The following is a 17,431-nucleotide window of genomic DNA, read 5'->3' on the forward strand; positions in this document are numbered from 1 at the left end:
AAAAATAATAATAATTAATAACCATGACAATAGTGGTAATAATAATGGTTAACCATAATAATAGTAACTAACTAAGTAATAACTAAATAAGGAGAAAGAAAAAAGCAATTCACACATCTGAATTTCAATACTTTGAAAATAAATTCATAACAGATCAACCATGTGCTACGGCTTTGCAACTTTCACTTTAAAATTGCCTAATTTTGTCTATAAAAATGGCCCCGACCATTGCTGCAGCAGCAGCTATAATTTCAACTGTAACTGTAATAATCAACGCGTCCATCTTCATAGGAAGAGGAAGAAGTTTACAAGAATCATTGAGAAAATATTAAAACATCCACTGATTTAATCCATGAATGCGAAAACGTGAGTTAGAGACAGAGACAGACATGTAGAGACTGAACTGTCTGTTCAACAGTGAGAAGGTTTCTGTGACAGGAGGAGACTCTGATTCACTCAACACAGAGACACTGAGGAACCAGGACTGGACCAGAGGAATCCAAACCCAGGATACAGAGGTTGTGTGAAGGTGGTGTTGAAGGTGTAGAGGTGGATCAGTGAGTCAGAGGAGACTCTGTAGAAGGACAGAGAGCCAGCAGGACAGTCCACATACACTGCTACTCTGTCAGAGGCAGAGGAGGAGGAGGAGGAGGAGGAGGAGGAGGAGGAGGAGGAGATGGCTGTCTCTCTGCCATTGTGCCAGACATAGTAACGACCATTAAAGCAGCTCAGACTCCAGGACTGATCGTTCTGTCCAAACAAACAGTCTCCACCGTCTCCTTTCCTGCTGATTCCTCTGTAACTCACTGATATATGAACCCTTCCTCTGCACTCGACCTCCCAGTAGCAGCGACCAGTCAGACCAGTTGAACACAGCAGCTGAGGACACCAGTCAAATCTGTCTGGATGATAAGGATATGACTGACGCTCCTCCACACGTGTCGCCTTCCTGTTGTTGTCAGACAGTTTGATCTTTCTGTTCACTGTGTTTGTGTCGATTGTGAGTCGACAGGAATCTGATGGAGAGAACAAGACACAGCTGCAGTTATTGATCATGTGATCAGTTATTGACAGTTTGATGAAGACTCATGACGTCAGTGATGTGACAGTGTGAAGATGGTTGAATGTGCTGCTCAAAGTAAAAACACACTTACACTTACACCTCATCAGACCTGGTGTCAAGAATGTGACTCCAGCAGGCTCCACCCTGAAAGGAGGAGGGGGGTCAGAGCAGCACGTTCTCTGTCAGCATGCACACATGGACATTACATGGCTCTCACACACACACACACTGTTTTATCACTGTGTTCACATGGAGGCTGGTATGTATGGATGAACACTGAGCACAGAGAAGAAGGAGCTGGAGTCTTTATCTAGTGATGATACAGAGCAGGAGGAGACGAGGAGGAAACACTTCATCATGTGTTTTCTCCATGTGATGTCAGACTCACACTTTCACTCTCTGACTCTCAAGCTGCACAAACACACGTCACAGCAAATACAATGAAGACACAACAGGAAGAAACACACTCAACATGTTTGTTAGAGCTCAGCTCTCTGTTGAGCAGCACACACAGTCTGAAAACAGCTGTTTGATCACACACACATTCAGCCACAAACACTGATTATTACACTGTTCACTACACTCACTCTCTTCTGATTGACAGCTCCAGGCCTCTGGACAGTGATGACATCTGGATGTCACACTTGTGATTTACTGTCTCCTCAACACAACAACAGATCTCATCAGGACAAGATCAGGATCTCAGAGAGACTGAGCTGACTATTGATCATCAATATCTGACCAGACAGAGACCTGATGGTTCCACCTGATTTCTGTCTCTTATTTCCTCCTTGGTTGGAGACGCTGGGAGACGAATGTCGCTGAGCAGTGGACATGGTTTGATTCTTGTTGCTGTGTTGTTATCAGTGTGTCCACACTCAACAGGTGTCTACAGTCTCTGGGACTGTTCAGGTCAAACACTCTGTTGGTTCAGGAGCAGTTCAACCAGCTGCAGCTGAAATGTTTCCTGATGAACTCTGAAATGAAGTCTGATCAAAACACCTGGAGAGACTCAGAGCACAGCTGTCAACAGCTGGTTTCATCACTGAGATCTCTTCTCCTGAATATGAGAGACAGACGGACAGACAGGGCAGGTTGTGCTGGAACGCTAATAAATGCTAAAAGCTAATCACCAATTTACACACCATGGACACACACACACAACCCCGAAACGGCTGTATGTAGAAAGGAGTTGTGAGGAATTGTGGGCAGAGTGGTTGATATGGCTCTGGTTGTGAGACTTCAGAGGAGCGTGGGGGAGAGACCGGCAGCAGAGTGGTTTTGTACGCTGCCACTGGGGGGTGGGGTGAGACAACTGACGTGGTGATTTATGAGTGGTTTGGATTTATTACGTCATAAATCCCAGAGATAACTCTGCCCCATTCAAACCCAATGTACCAAAACTTAAAAGACAAATATTTTGATTTTGGATGGAAACTGATTTCTAATTATTTTTACACATTCAATAAGGGGGCTTTCACACCTACCTCGCTTGGTACTTTCAGACTTTCCAGATAGTTCGAACCAAAGTGACAGGTGTGAAAGCTCCCCCGGACCATGGTCCGGACTAAAGACCGAGTCTTTGGTCCAGCCTCAGGAGGTGGTCTCGGTCCGAACTATCCTGGACCAAGGTCCACTGCTGTGTAGTGTGAAAGCATTTTTTTGGAAGGTTTGAACTATCCAAATACAGGAAGTCATGTCAGATTCACCCGTCTTGCTCCCTCGTGCCGAAAAAAGTAAATAAACCGAAAAAAAGGAAAGATGAGCCATGGCAACTGGCGGCAAGACTTGGGGATAGGAGATGAAATATTATCCAGATTTGGTCAGAAGTCGTTTGACCCGCGTCAACGCAGCTCGGTGCGCCTTTCCCACTGCCACCAAAAGTTGATTGTTAGCGGGTTTAAACGGGTTTTTTGACCAGTGGGAAAGGGGTATTAAATACATAAGGCTTTTGTGGATTTGGGTTTCCAGAGGCTCTAAATTATTAAAAATACCGCACTTGCTCACACCAACAATGCAGAGATGTCAGTTCATGGACACTTTTGCAATACCCATATTCCACCATCAGGAGGCGCTTCCATTTGACCAATTCGATTCTTGAAATGCTTATTCCAGCACTCTACTCTGGATATGGTCTCAGTAATCAGATCTGATGTTATCAACGCATCGATCAACTGAGACAGATGTTAATACCAGGTGTGATCAAATGTTCCAGCTCCTTCTCCTCTATCAGACAGTATGTGTGGCTGCAGCAGCCTCTCCATACCTGAGAGAGTCCAGTCTCCAGTCTGGATCCTCCAGTCCAGCAGACAGCAGCTTCACTCCTGAGGCTCCTGGATGATTGGAGCTCAGGTCCAGCTCTCTCAGATGGGAGGGGTTGGAGCTCAGAGCTGAGGCCAGAGAAGCACAGCCTTCCTCTGTGACCAGACATCCTGACAGACTGAACACACACAACAACACACAGGAAACCACTGTCAACACCTGGAGGTGTGTTCAAGTGTCAGCAGATAAACAGCTGGATGGATCATCACCTGAGTGTCTCCAGTCTACAGTGTGGACTCTCCAGTCCACCAGACAGCAGCTTCACTCCTGAGTCCTGCAGGTCGTTGTTACTCAGGTCCAGGTGTCTCAGACTAGAGGACTGGGAGCTGAGGACTGATGACAGAGCTTCACAGCTTCTCTCTGAGAGGTTACAGCTGCTCAGTCTGAAGAGATGATTGTGAGGAAGAAAGGGATTTATTTTCAGTCTTGTTGAAAGCACAGAAGTATGTTATATGATGAATAAATCCAACTATCTCTACACTTACAGAGCTTTGTTAGAGGCTTTGACCACTGGCAGCAGCCTCAGAAGAGCCTTCTCTGAAGCAGAGTATTTCTTCAGATCAAACTCATCCAGATCTTCTCCTGATGACAGTAAGATGAAGCCCAGAGCCGACCACTGAGCAGGAGACAGTTTATCTGTGGAGAGATGTCCTGATCTCAGGGACCCTTGGATCTCCTCCACTAGAGAACGATCATTCAGTTCATTCAGACAGTGGAACAGGTTGATGCTTTTCTCTGCAGAGGGTGTCTCTTCAATCTTCTTCTTGATATACTGGACTGCTTTCTGATTGGACCGTGAGTCACTTCCTGTCTGAGTCATCAGACCTTGTAGGAGAGTCTGATTGGTCTCCAGTGAAATACCCAGGAGGAAGCGGAGGAACAAGTCCAGGTGTCCATTTGGACTCTGTAAGGCCTCGTCCACAGCGCTCTGGTAGAAAGGTGTAGATGTGTCTCTAAACACTTGAGACCACCGAGATGTTGTTTGTTGTTGTGACATCAGGTTGAGTCCAGAGTTGATGAAGGTCAGATGGACATGAAGAGCAGCCAGAAACTCCTGAACACTCAGATGGACGAAGCAGAACACCTTGTCCTGGTACAGGCCGCTCTCCTCTTTAAAGATCTGTGTGAACACTCCTGAGTACACTGAGGCTGCTCTGATATCGATGCCACACTCTGTCAGGTCTGATTCATAGAAGATCAGGTTTCCTTTCTGCAGCTGCTCAAAAGCCAGTTTTCCCAGAGACTCAATCATCTTCCTGCTCTCTGGACTCCAGTGTGGATCTGTCTCAGCTCCTCCATCATACTTGACCTTCTTCAGTTTTAGATAAACCACCAGGAAGTGGATGTACATCTCAGTCAGGGTCTTGGGCAGCTCTCCTCCCTCTCTGGTCTTCAACAGCCCCTCCAGAACTGTAGCAGTGATCCAGCAGAAGACTGGGATGTGGCACATGATATGGAGGCTTTGTGATGTCTTGATGTGGGAGATGATCTCTCCGGCCTGCTCCTCATCTCTGAACCTCTTCCTGAAGTACTCGTCCTTCTGTGGGTCAGTGAACCCTCTGACCTCTGTCACCATGTCAACACACTCAGGAGGGATCTGATTGGCTGCTGCAGGTCTTGTGGTTATCCAGAGGCGAGCAGAGGGTAGCAGTTTCCCCCTGATGAGGTTGGTCAGCAGCACGTCCACTGAGGTGGACTCTGTCACATCAGTCAGGATCTCAGTGTTGTGGAAGTCCAGAGGTAGTCGACACTCGTCCAGACCGTCAAAGATGAAGACGACCTGGAACTGATCGAACCTGCAGATTCCTGCTTCTTTGGTTTCAGAGAAGAAGTGATGAACAAGTTCCACCAAGGTGAACTTTTTCTCTTTCAGCACATTCAGCTCTCTGAAGGTGAAGGGAAATGTGAAGTGTATGTCCTGGTTGGTTTTGTCTTCAGCCCAGTCCAGAGTGAACTTCTGTGTTAAGACTGTTTTCCCAATGCCAGCCACTCCCTTTGTCATCACTGTTCTGATTGGTCGGTCTCTTCCAGGTGGGGCTTTAAAGATGTCTTCTTGTCTGATGGTTGTTTCTGGTCTGTCTGGTCTCCTTGAAGCTGTTTCAATCTGTCTGACCTCATGTTCAGCATTGACCCCTCCAGCCCCTCCCTCAGTGATGTAGAGCTCTGTGTAGATCTGGTTCAGAAGGGTTTGGTTTCCTGCTTTAGAGATCCCCTCAAACACACACTGGAACTTCTTCTTCAGGGCAGATTTGAGTTTACGTCGACAAACTGTAGCAACATGTTCTGAATGAAAACACAAGAAATCAGGCCGATAAGAAAATATAACATGATAATTCCTCCAAATAACGACTATATGAACATGTTTCCCTCCATGTGTTGATGTCATTGAACGTCTCATTTGTCCATCATGTTAAATCTTTAGAGAAATCCTCTTACTGCTCTGCAGACGCTCAGCCAGCTCCTTCTGCTTCATCCTCCTCAGGAGCTTCACTGTGATCTTCACTAACGCCTCTCTGATGCTCCTCTGCTTTTCATCCTCACCATCCATCACCTCCTCATCCTCCCTCTGACTCCCTGAGCATTCTGGGTAATCTGGACTCAGAAGCTTGTGGATCTTCTTCAGCTCGTTCTTCACTAAAGTGACCATGTTCTCCTCCAGCAGCTGGAACAGAAACTCTATGAGTGACAGCATCAAACTAAAACCTGACAGACTGACAATCCACTGGTGTCAAAGTGCAGCATGGAGATGATGGTGAACACAACAGATGTAACAGCAGCTGTTGGACATGTACTCACCATAAATATGGAGTCCAGGTGTGTTTGATGCTGCTGGGCAGACTGACCACTGGGGACCTCTGAGCTCTCCTGGTCCACTCTGTGGAGGAATCGTGAAGTGAACATCAGTACAGAGAGATAATACAAGATGGACTTTATATGTCCCCTGAGGACGTTCACAACACTTTGATTTCAGACCTTCTCCAACAACACGTCGTACAAACTGGTTCATTTCTACAACAACCTGAGTCTGATTGTCAGTTACAGCTTACATCTGATCAGCTGATCCACGTCCTCCTTTAAAGTCAGCACCTATGTCCTTTGATATGTTGCTCTTTAAAGACAGACAGCTGGGTTCAGGAGAGTCTGGTCTCTGCTGCTGAATCCTGAAACAACAACACAACTGATGTTAAATAGTTTTAGATTTTCAAAAACAAAAAAGAACACAACAAAAACATGAACCCTAAAAAACACGTTTGATTTGTTTCCTTATTCCTGTAAATAGAAGCTGTAAACAATGATGTTGAAGGATTTTTTCACCTCAGAAAATGTCATTTATCTCTTTGTTTTGTTCTGTAGATCAGTGGTTCTCAAAGTTGAGTCTCCCACCCCCAGGGGTCGTTTAGTGGGTCTCCAACTTTTTCTTGAAAATTTTACCACTTTTTTCTAGAATTTGTAACATTTTTTTTTTTAAAGGAAATTATTACCACTATTTTTATTGTTCTTTTTAAAAAAAACTTTTTTTCAAGAATTCTTTAACTCTTTCGCGACCACACTAATTCCTCAGCACATCCGCTCAGGACCACATGTTTTTGGCTATTTGTTTACCTTTTTCTCACGTCGAACCGAACTCTGTACATCACCTAGAAACAAACGGTCTTCACGTGATTGAAGAGTGACTTTCCAACGTGCTCCTCGAAAAAACAATGAGTTTTTCCGCCGTTTCGTTCGTGAGTACGAAGTAGACGAAGAGAGCTGGGTTTCTCCAAAAACGGAGCTCCCGCTCTAGTTTCAGAGAAAAACACACTTTTGTGTCAAGTGGAAATCTGCTCATTTTACCAGTACTCTGCAGTGTGGCATGTCTCCCAAATCATTTCTACGGCTAAATAAATATATTTGTAGGCAAATCTGGGGGGTGTGGCAGCCTGGAGAGCAGCGGTGCAGCGGTGTGGGTCTCTGGCCGCAGCGCAGCAGCTCCGTGACACTGCTGTGTGACTGGCCGCCGGTGGGTGCTCTGGGGCGGGGGCGGCCGGTCACAGCACCCGCTGCAGAGCGCCCGCTCCGCTGCACCGTGAAAACAGCCGTGATAACGTGCTTTCAGATCCGAGTCTCCACACCAGAAACGTTTGTAACAGCATCTTTTGTCAAAAGAGGGTTTGGAAAGTCGCCAGATTCAACGAGAAAGTCGCAACACTGTAGCTAACAGCCGCACAGCGCTGCACGCTGTCCCCAGAGCAGCATTCAAGGAGACCGATTACTCAAATAAAACCAAGATCACACAGTTTATAAAAAACATTATGTTTTGATTTTAGTTTAAAACAGTTTTACATATCAGAGGACTACCATATTCACACACAGGGTACCTCAGAGTGTCTATTATCGTAATCTGTAAAAAAACGGTTTTGACGAGTTTACTCGTCAATGGTCGCGAAAGAGTTAAGAACTTTTTTTTATTAAATGTACCTCTTTTTTGAGAAAATTAAATATTTTTTAAAGCTATAGTGCATAACTTCTAGCGCCCCCTAGAGGATTTCTGCGTTATTACAACAATACGGCCGGCACCTCAATATGGTGTATGGCCTGGTGTAACCCACCGGTACCGTTTGTCACTCTCTTTCTTCACCTACAGGCCTTCTGCCGAATGGGAAGGCTTTTTCTTTTTAGTAGGATCCACTTCTGAACCTCTTGGTCGCTTCTTTGGGTTCTCCGCCATGTTGCTTGTAGCAGCGCTCTCCTCCCCCCTCCCTTCTCGTTGTCAGTTAAAACCGAGAACGCGTTATGCTGCGTTCCAGGCAGGCTTTTGAACCCGCAAGTTACGGCTTCAAATCACAAAGCTGAAAAATACAGCAAGGTGTTAAGAGGAGCCGAACGGCTTAATCAGCGCTGTATCATCTCCTCTTGTAGTGGCTTGGGTGAAACGGATATTTACAGACACGTAGAAGTTACACTCTATACTAGCTTTAAAGACCCACTCCCGTGAAAATCGTGTTTTTTGAGCTTTTCACATGTTCCTGTGGCATTTTTCTTGTGTTAGAGCACATATCAGCAGAAAAGGAAGTGCAAAATTGCATTTCTGAGTTTTTCTGCCTTCAAACTGCTGTGAACCAATGGCAGACGCAAACTGGCAGTTTCAGGGAGACTGGAGTTGAGGGTGTCACAGCTCCAGGGGAGGGCACTAGTGCTACAAGCTCCCGCCCCGCTCTGCATCTGGCTCAGAGGTGAACGGCTTGCCAGCTCGGTGTAGCTGTCAAGGTATAACAGGTATAGCTCACCTGGTAGAGCAGCTTGCACTGTGTGCAAGGACTATGTTCCAGTCTGGGATCAAATCCCAGTGTGGAGTTTTACGCTAAACGCGCTGAATCTGTAATTGTACAATGTCCAGCTGTCAGCAAGTGGGGGGTGGGGTGCGAGGAGGTGGCTGGGCGGGTGCAGAGCAGCGCAGTCTCCGCCCACCCTCCAGAGGTGCATTGCTAATGTGCATGGCTAATGAGCTGCTTTTAAAATGGCCGAAAAGGGTCGCGGGAGTGGGACTTTAAGAATTTTTTAAAAACTTTTTATTTATCTATCATATTTCATTGGCCCCAATTTTAACATACATTGACTAGCTACTGGGCTGCACTGTGAGCATCATTGAATATTAACATGTGGATGTTCAGGACAGGCAGGGTATCTTTATTGCAGCTGGACAATGAGTGTCTGAGTTATAACTCTGATAGAATCATAGAAATTTGACTCCACAGGAAGAACGTTCAAAAGCTTTGAAATTGAAAACTTGCATCTGATCAGCTGATCCACGTCCTCCTTTAAAGTCAATTAACCCGCCCTTTGACCGGTCGCTCTTTAGAGACAGACAGCTGGGTTCAGGAGAGTCTGGTCTCTGCTGCTGGATCCTGAAACAACAACACAACTGATAAATCTACATGTTAGAGAGAAACTGATGAAAAATATATTCAATCTTTTAATAAACACAACAACTGACTTTTAGAGAGAAAAGTCTGACAGTTTTAATTCTGACCTTTGACCTCTGGTCTGGCCCTGATGTCCCCCACACAGAGTGGTTTTAGAGGGAGGGGCTCCCTCCTCTCTGTCCTCACACTGATCCATGCTGCTGAGGTCACATCCACATCAGCTCACACACACTTTGTAGCTTCACCTGCAGAGGAAACACACATCATTCATGTGCACACCAGCTCACATGTCCATCATGTGAGCTGGCATCATGGACTCAAACAACATCCTTCAACCAGAACAGTCAGGTTTCAGACCGGGTCACAGCACTACCACAGCTACAGCACTTGTTATTAATAACATCATTAAAGGGATAGTTCACCCTAGAATGATATTTCGCTCATTATCTACTCACCCTCATGTTGACTAAGGGCTGGAAGAATTTTCAGAGTCCACCGTCCCTTCTCTGAGTTACAAGGGGTCTTGGCGTAGCAGTGCATTTCAATGCAACGGTTGTAAAGGGACACCAGAGCTCTTCGTAAAAAAACACACACAAAAAAACATCCAAATACCTCCATGATGCTCGTATGTAATGTCCGTCTTGTGCTGAAGCCCCAAATTGCGTAATTGTCCCGAAAAAAATTAAATAAGTCCACATTCCAAGCACTGTTTGGGGTCATGCCTATGTTCCCACAGCCCTATGTTCCCTCAGCCCTATGTTCCCTCATTTCTAACTTTTGTTGTCACTGAAAATTAGGCCCTATGTTCCCTCAGCCCTTCGGTCCCACCATTGGTTGGGTTTAGGCAATGAAGAAAGGAGTTGGTTAAGTTTAGTAAAAAGACCAGGTAGAGGCTAGACAGGCCAGATAGGTAGAGTCCAGATAGGTAGAGAGAGTCCAGAGGGAACATAGGGCTGAGGGAACATAGGGCTGTGGGAACATAGGCACGCTCCCGCATGTTTGTAGCATTAGCTCCTAGTGTCTGTTGTCCGGTCTTCCGCTGCCAGCACGCATGCGCAAGGTTCGCACTGATACTGAGACCGACTGAGACTCGAGTCGGTCTCAGTGCGAACCTTGCGCATGCGCGCTGGCAGCGGAAGACTGGACAACAGATACTAGGAGCTAATGCTACAAACATGCTTGGAATGTGGACTTATTTAATTCTTTTCGGGACAATTACGCAATTTGGGGCTTCAGCACAAGACGGACATTACATACGAGCATCATGGTATTTGGATGTTTTTTTGCGTGTGTTTTTTTACGAAGAGCTCTGGTGTCCCTTTACAACCGTTGCATTGAAATGCACTGCTACGCCAAGACCCCCTGTAACTCAGAGAAGGGACGGTGGACTCTGAAAATTCTTCCAGCCCTTAGTCAACATGAAGGTGAGTAGATAATGAGCGAAATATCATTCTAGGGTGAACTATCCCTTTAATGGGTTAGACTCTCACCAGCATTGCACAGCTCTTTTCATTGATTTGTCAAAAGCTTTTGACACTGTAGACCATAACATCCTGTTACACAAGCTCTCGTCCATCGGCCTTGATAGCCCCTCTCTCAACTGGTTCTCCAATTATCTCACTGGGAGAACTCAAGCAGTTGCTGTAGATGGATTTAGATCCAGCTCGCTCTCATTGCACAAAGGTGTTCCGCAAGGGTCCATTCTTGGTCCCCTTCTATTCTCTCTTTATGTCAATAATATTGTTACCCCATCCCCAGCCTGCAATGTCCATTATTACGCAGACGCAAGGTTCGCACTGATACTGAGACCGACTGAGACTCGAGTCGGTCTCAGTGCGAACCTTGCGCATGCGTGCTGGCAGCGGAAGACTGGACAACAGATACTAGGAGCTAATGCTACAAACATGCTTGGAATGTGGACTTATTTAATTCTTTTCGGGACAATTACGCAATTTGGGGCTTCAGCACAAGACGGACATTACATACGAGCATCATGGTATTTGGATGTTTTTTTGCGTGTGTTTTTTTACGAAGAGCTCTGGTGTCCCTTTACAACCGTTGCATTGAAATGCACTGCTACGCCAAGACCCCCTGTAACTCAGAGAAGGGACGGTGGACTCTGAAAATTCTTCCAGCCCTTAGTCAACATGAGGGTGAGTAGATAATGAGCGAAATATCATTCTAGGGTGAACTATCCCTTTAATGGGTTAGACTCTCACCAGCATTGCACAGCTCTTTTCATTGATTTGTCAAAAGCTTTTGACACTGTAGACCATAACATCCTGTTACACAAGCTCTCGTCCATCGGCCTTGATAGCCCCTCTCTCAACTGGTTCTCCAATTATCTCACTGGGAGAACTCAAGCAGTTGCTGTAGATGGATTTAGATCCAGCTCGCTCTCATTGCACAAAGGTGTTCCGCAAGGGTCCATTCTTGGTCCCCTTCTATTCTCTCTTTATGTCAATAATATTGTTACCCCATCCCCAGCCTGCAATGTCCATTATTACGCAGACGATACTATCTTATATAGCATTGCCCCTACTCTCACCTCAGCTGTTGTTAATTTACAATCTACCTTCAACCATTTCCAGTCGTCTCTTGTAGCTTATAAACTTGTACTGAACTCCAGCAAAACTAAATGTATGTTGTTCACAAGGTCCCATGAAAGCATCTCCCCTCTCAGTATTCACACATTAGATGGTCAGCTTATTGAAACGGTCAACACTTACAAATACTTAGGCATCTGGCTGGACTCCAGGCTTTCCTTTCGTAACCACGTGGACCACCTTATCAACAAACTTAGGTCCAGAATTGGTTTTCTATACAGAAACAAGTCTTGCTTCTCATCACAGAGCAAGAAGATTATTGTTCATGCCACTGTAATGTCTGTTCTTGATTTCAATGATGTGATATATATGCATGCCTCAGCCTCAGCACTGAAACCCCTAGACTCTATCTTTCATAGTGCCCTACGCTTTATCACTGGGGACCCATACTTAACACACCACTGCTCTTTATATAGCAAGGTGAGTTGGCCATCACTCACCACCCGCAGAGAACAGCATTGTCTACTATTCATCTACAAAGCTCTACTCGGAATGCTTCCCCCGTATTTAACTTCACTTTTGCATTCTCGCTCTACAGGTCTCCCTACCCGCTCCCAGTCCCACATCAGACTCCATCTCCCTTACACAAACTCAGAGCTAGGAAAAACTGCCTTCTCCTTCTATGCCCCACACCGATGGAACAAATTACAAAACTCACTGAAAATCGATAGACTTATCTCACTTGAGGCTTTCAAAAACCTACTTCTCACCGCAGTTTTGGGGGCTCAGACGTGCACTTGCTTTAGTTAGTAATTTCACTACTCCTGTTTTCATAACTGTATTTTATTGTGTTGTATTGATGTTTGATGTTTCATTTTCTGTGCACTCTGTATGCTATAGGGCATCCTTGAGAAAGAGAGCTTGCTCTCAATGGATCTACCCTGTTAAAATAAAGGAAAAAAAAAAAATGTCTCCAGCTGCTCCCCCACTGATTGGCTCTTCTTCTCTGCTTCATATCAGTGTCAGCTGAATGCAGTCACACAGCAGTGAGGAAGAGGAAGCTGCCATCAGCTGCTGTACTTCTACTCTCAGTCCACTAGATGGCGTCATGAAGCTGCAGTGAAGTGAAGAGCAGCCCAGCAACATGATCCATGGACGACTGTTTCCATCCACTGACACACACAAGGACTGAGATCCACTGAGTTGATGTGACACAGTCTCTGTGTGGACAGCGTCCCTGTAGAAAACCACTGGATCAAACAAGCTACAGCTGATTGTTACACACACAACAACTGGGCCTCAACTCAGCTGCACTACAAGCAGGAAGTAGCACAACAAGGACATACCCAAGGAAAGTACAAGTACCTGACAACTGTACTGATGATAGGCAGTAACAGTACTGATCAATAGACTGTAGTAGCTGTTGAAGCAGGAGCCTCTGTGGTGTTTTGTCTTTCTGAACATCATATTCGTTTACATGATCGAAATAAAGATATCAATCAATCAATCAATCAATCAAAATATTAAAAACCCTGTGAGCCGCTCAGTCCGCCACACTGAGTCCACATCAGTCCTGTAGTGTAAATCTTTTTAAAATAAACTGCACCAGCAATGTGCAACAACAAGTTGAAGTGCAACGACAACAATTAGGTTTTTTTGTAATTACGCAGGAATTCTCTAGGGGTAACGCACAGTAGATTTAAAAAAGTTTGTTGCTTTTTGGGGCCCCGAGTGGTTATGAGGCCCTAAGCAGCTGCTTAGTATGCGTATGTCTTTGGCTGGCTCTGAGTGGAGCTGCACACAAATAACCATTCTGTTCAACTACTGACCATCGACCAACTCTGCTTCTACCGACAACAGGTTCTGTCGGTCCACAACGCAACGACAAGCTGAAGGGCAGAGAACTTAGGTGTTAACAAGGAAAACATTCAAACTGTTCACCTTACCTTCACACGAAAAAATAAACTGCGCCACAACTGCTGGTTCTTCTTCTTCTTTTCTGTTTTCTGGCAGTTTGTTCCCCATTTCAGTTGCAGTCTGTTCCTTTTTCAGGGAACAACCACTGGGTCAAAAGTGAAAGTGGGGGAGGGGGGTTGTCACATGATCTGAGTGGAGATGATGTTGATGAGACTGATGTTTTTACTGCTGTTTATTTCTACTACTGAACCTTAAAATATTAATGAAATGATCGATCTTCAGTCCGCCCCTTGTCAGAAGAACACGTGTGTATTTTTCCTGTGTGTTGTTGTTGTGTTGCCAGGACCGTCAGCAGGGGGTGACACTGATCCAGCAGGGACAAAACCCACAGTAGAAGAACTGTGAAGTACAGACTCATGTTGTACCAGACAACTGCATCGTATATAAGAGGGAAATAATTATACATTTCTATTGGACTCCAGTGGTAAACAACACAGAGTTTTTACAAATAAAAGCAGCAAAGATGTAAAAAACAGAATATTTTTCACTTGATTAATTAAATATTAGTGACATATAGGCTATTTATATTAAAAACTATGAAACTATAAAATTATGATGTTTTGTTGGTTTGTCTTGTTTTGTTTTTGTTTGTTTGTGATGCTTTTGTCGTTGTCACGTGTTATTGTTGATTGTGTGTTTATTGTTTGTCTTTATCATTTGTGAAAATAAAATAAAAATATGAATAAAAAAAACTATGAACAATAAACAAAAAACACTGCAAAAAGAATGACTGACAGTGTGATTGTAGATTACATGAACTACAAAACCAAAAAATGAGGAATGAAATCAACTAAACATCAATAACCAGTTGTATTTGCAGGTGCTTCATGTACACAAAGAAGCATTTGACACAACTTTAAAACTGGGGCAAAATAATAATAATAATTAAAAAAAAAAAATTAACAAAAAGCAACACAACAGACACCGCCTCCATCCACTGGTTCTGACCTTCAACCTCATGGTTGTTACTCTGAAATGGGAAAACATCTTGATTCCTCATCAAGTTGGACCTGATCAGTCTGAAATTACTTATGACCAAATGTGTATTCTCAGACTTGGAGCTCACCACCAACTTCTTCTTTATGTTGTATTTTATTTGTAAAACTGTAGTTTTGTTGACATCAAATAGTCCTCACATATTATTATTATCGCTGTTGTACCAAGGCCTTCAGCTTCCTCTGTAGGTGCTGTAGGAGAACCGGCTCATCAGCAGAGGGAGGTGGAACTTCTGCTGCAGGTCACTGATGGTGAACACAATCTGAACACAAAAGGAAACACAATTCACACACAAAGTTAAAATCATTCATTCATAAAATCATTTTTTGACAGATTTGGCGACACATTGTGGTGATCAGCGGCCTTCGTTCTTACTGGGAGAAGAAGATTTATGTGGTGAAGGAGCAAATCTCTGATAATCCTGTATATGTCATTCATCCTGAGGGAGACCCAAGTGCGAGAAACAGAACCATACACAGAAACTTGCTACTTTTAGTCAATGACTTACCTGTCGAAGGCCCAGCGCAGTCAGCCGATCCGGCCTTAACACCCCCTCAGAGACAAAAACAACCTCAAAAGAGGGAAAGCCCTACCAACAACGATGTGATGTCAGACACTGATGATGAGGATGAGAGGACGGGAGGTTATTGGTTGAGAACACCTGTCGTCAGGATGGAAAGTGATCAATCTGGACCTGGCAGATCAACAGCCTCAGGAGGAGGGCAAATGTCAGTATCGCAGCCATTTCCTCCTGCAGCAGTCCCTGTTCAGACCCTGAGGAAACCATCCATGACCCACAAGGAACATTCAAATGCAGTACCAAGGAGAGAAACTGTACCTGTGGATGCATACTTACCGGATGAGACAAACCTACCTGAAAGAGACGATACACACATGGATGAGACAAACTTACCAGAAAGAGTCAATACACACACGGATGAGACAAACCTACCTGAAAGAGACGATACACACATGGATGAGACAAACTTACCTGAAAGAGACGATAAACACATGGATGAGACAAACTTACCTGGAAGAGAGCACAAACAAACCCCTGTAAAAGAAAGAGAAGCAGAATTAGTGGCTGATGAATCACAGACAAATGAACAACATGATGTCGTGCACCAACCTCAGCCTGAAGAGGATGAGCAAAATGACCATGCTGAACAAATACAGGTGGAAAGAGCGGATTCTCCCTTTATAAGGACTTTGCCTGTAGAAGATGAACACAGAGAGGTGAGGAGGTCAGCCAGGGAGAGGAGACCGAGACCAACTTTCACTTATGAGTCACTGGGCCAACCTTCAATACAAACCCATGTAGACTCTATCTCCTCCCTACCTTTCATGCCACACAGTTCCAGACAGTTCATCTCACCTGTTCCTTACACGCCACAGATGTACATGCCTTACACATACTACATACCATTCAACACACAAGTTTATTAAAGAAAAATACAGAGAAATTTTTTTTTGGGTTGTATCAAATGTCGGGAGCCATTTTTGTTTGTCGGGGTGGATGTGATACTCACAAAAGTGTTTTGTTGAAATATTATTATTGTTTCATTTCATCTGAAGTCACTTCTTGGTTTATTGCCACTGTTATCATTTTATTTTACTATTTTATCCTGCTAAGTAGAGTAAGAAAGAGAAACACACAATGACTTGAGGTTGCGGGAAACGGACACAGGGTGGCAGCACTTACCGGCGGCGTCACTGGGACTGTTTGCAGTGCATCGCGGAAGTGAAGCTCATAATCCGATGGACTTGGAGAATGAGCAGTAGCTGTCCTGTTTCTCTTATTGCTGTCCTGTGTTTCCAGGTTGGTTATTAACTTTTTCTCGGACTTCAGATGTTTATAAGATCATATGAATCCCCGGTGATGTGTGGTAAAGAAGCTAGAAGCTCGTTAAGTGTGTAAACAACGAAAGTGCCACGGTACGAGGCTGTTGTAGTGGCTAAAATGGCGTCCGTCGCCGTAGTCAAATGTTTACTTCTGTGTTTACTTTCTTTTGGCTCCTCGGCATTTGTGGGGTAATACTGTACGTGTGGAAATATGTGTGTGTGTGGTACATCATTCTGAAACGGACATTTATGGGCTGTTATGTGTGAAAAGTATTTTTATTATTGTGTATAGTGTTGAAGCTAATGCTAAATGTGCAGGTTAAGACCGGCTACGGCTGCAGCCCTGGTTGAAGGTGCGCACGTAAATTGTAACCAATTATATGGTACGAGAATTCACGGGTTAAAACAGTAAGTTATGGGCCAACCATGTTTATTATTTAGGTTTGTGTCCATGCAGAGTAAATGTGAGATAGTTAACTTGCAGGATAGATTCATTCTGTTATATTAAGTGGACACTTAGGGCCCTAGTTTCCTCGACCGAGCGAAGTCTAAGCGCAGCGCAGCTTCGCCACGCCAACGGGGTGTGGCCCAGGTCCATTTCGCAAGATTGGTGGGCCGCGCAGTCAGACTTAGACCAGCGCAGCCCCTCCCCTCGTCCCTCCCACCGGCGCAAACGGCAAAGAGGGAGGAGAGAGGGCGGGAGGGAGACAGGAGGAGGAGAGAAAGGCGTGGAGTGGGTTTGACACAGCCGAGTCAGATCTTCACCAATCAAAGGAGCTCCT

The 17,431-nt window shown here is 44.8% G+C and overlaps 2 protein-coding genes and 1 long non-coding RNA gene across 3 annotated transcripts in view; all 3 read right to left on the reverse strand.

Moving 5' to 3' along the window:
- Nucleotides 1-445: 445 nt before the first annotated feature.
- LOC146986388 (protein NLRC3-like) overlaps nucleotides 446-17,431 on the reverse strand; it is a 144,286-nt gene continuing 127,300 nt past the window's right edge. The window contains exon 10 of the mRNA XM_085780468.1: nucleotides 446-484. Coding sequence (XP_085636594.1) covers nucleotides 457-484 — 28 coding nt within the window. The 3' untranslated portion in view covers nucleotides 446-456. The remainder of the gene's footprint in view (nucleotides 485-17,431) is intronic.
- On the reverse strand, nucleotides 2,908-6,286 carry LOC146986389 (uncharacterized). The gene is made up of 4 exons (XM_085780341.1): nucleotides 6,182-6,286; nucleotides 5,822-6,047; nucleotides 5,517-5,668; nucleotides 2,908-2,934 (listed from the first exon to the last, which is right to left on the reverse strand). Exons 1-4 carry the CDS (start codon nucleotides 6,284-6,286, stop codon nucleotides 2,908-2,910), a joined length of 510 nt encoding a protein of 169 aa, XP_085636467.1.
- On the reverse strand, nucleotides 15,187-16,324 carry LOC146986390 (uncharacterized). The gene is made up of 3 exons (XR_015036075.1): nucleotides 15,838-16,324; nucleotides 15,721-15,798; nucleotides 15,187-15,645 (listed from the first exon to the last, which is right to left on the reverse strand). It is a non-coding gene; the product is annotated as an uncharacterized LOC146986390 (long non-coding RNA).

The sequence above is a fragment of the Trachurus japonicus genome, chromosome 6 (genome assembly GCF_045865225.1).
Source record: "Trachurus japonicus isolate A0001 chromosome 6, Traja_1.0".
Lineage (NCBI taxonomy): Eukaryota > Metazoa > Chordata > Actinopteri > Carangiformes > Carangidae > Trachurus > Trachurus japonicus.

Coding starts and splice junctions, on each gene's coding strand:
- LOC146986389 (XM_085780341.1), bottom strand. CDS start 6,286: ATGTTCACTTCACGATTCCTCCACAGAGTGGACCAGGAGAGCTCAGAG. Junction 6,048..6,181: donor ACCTGGACTCCATATTTATG/GTGAGTACATGT, acceptor TTTCTGTTCCAG/CTGCTGGAGGAGAACATGGT. Junction 5,669..5,821: donor GGCTGAGCGTCTGCAGAGCA/GTAAGAGGATTT, acceptor GTTTTCATTCAG/AACATGTTGCTACAGTTTGT.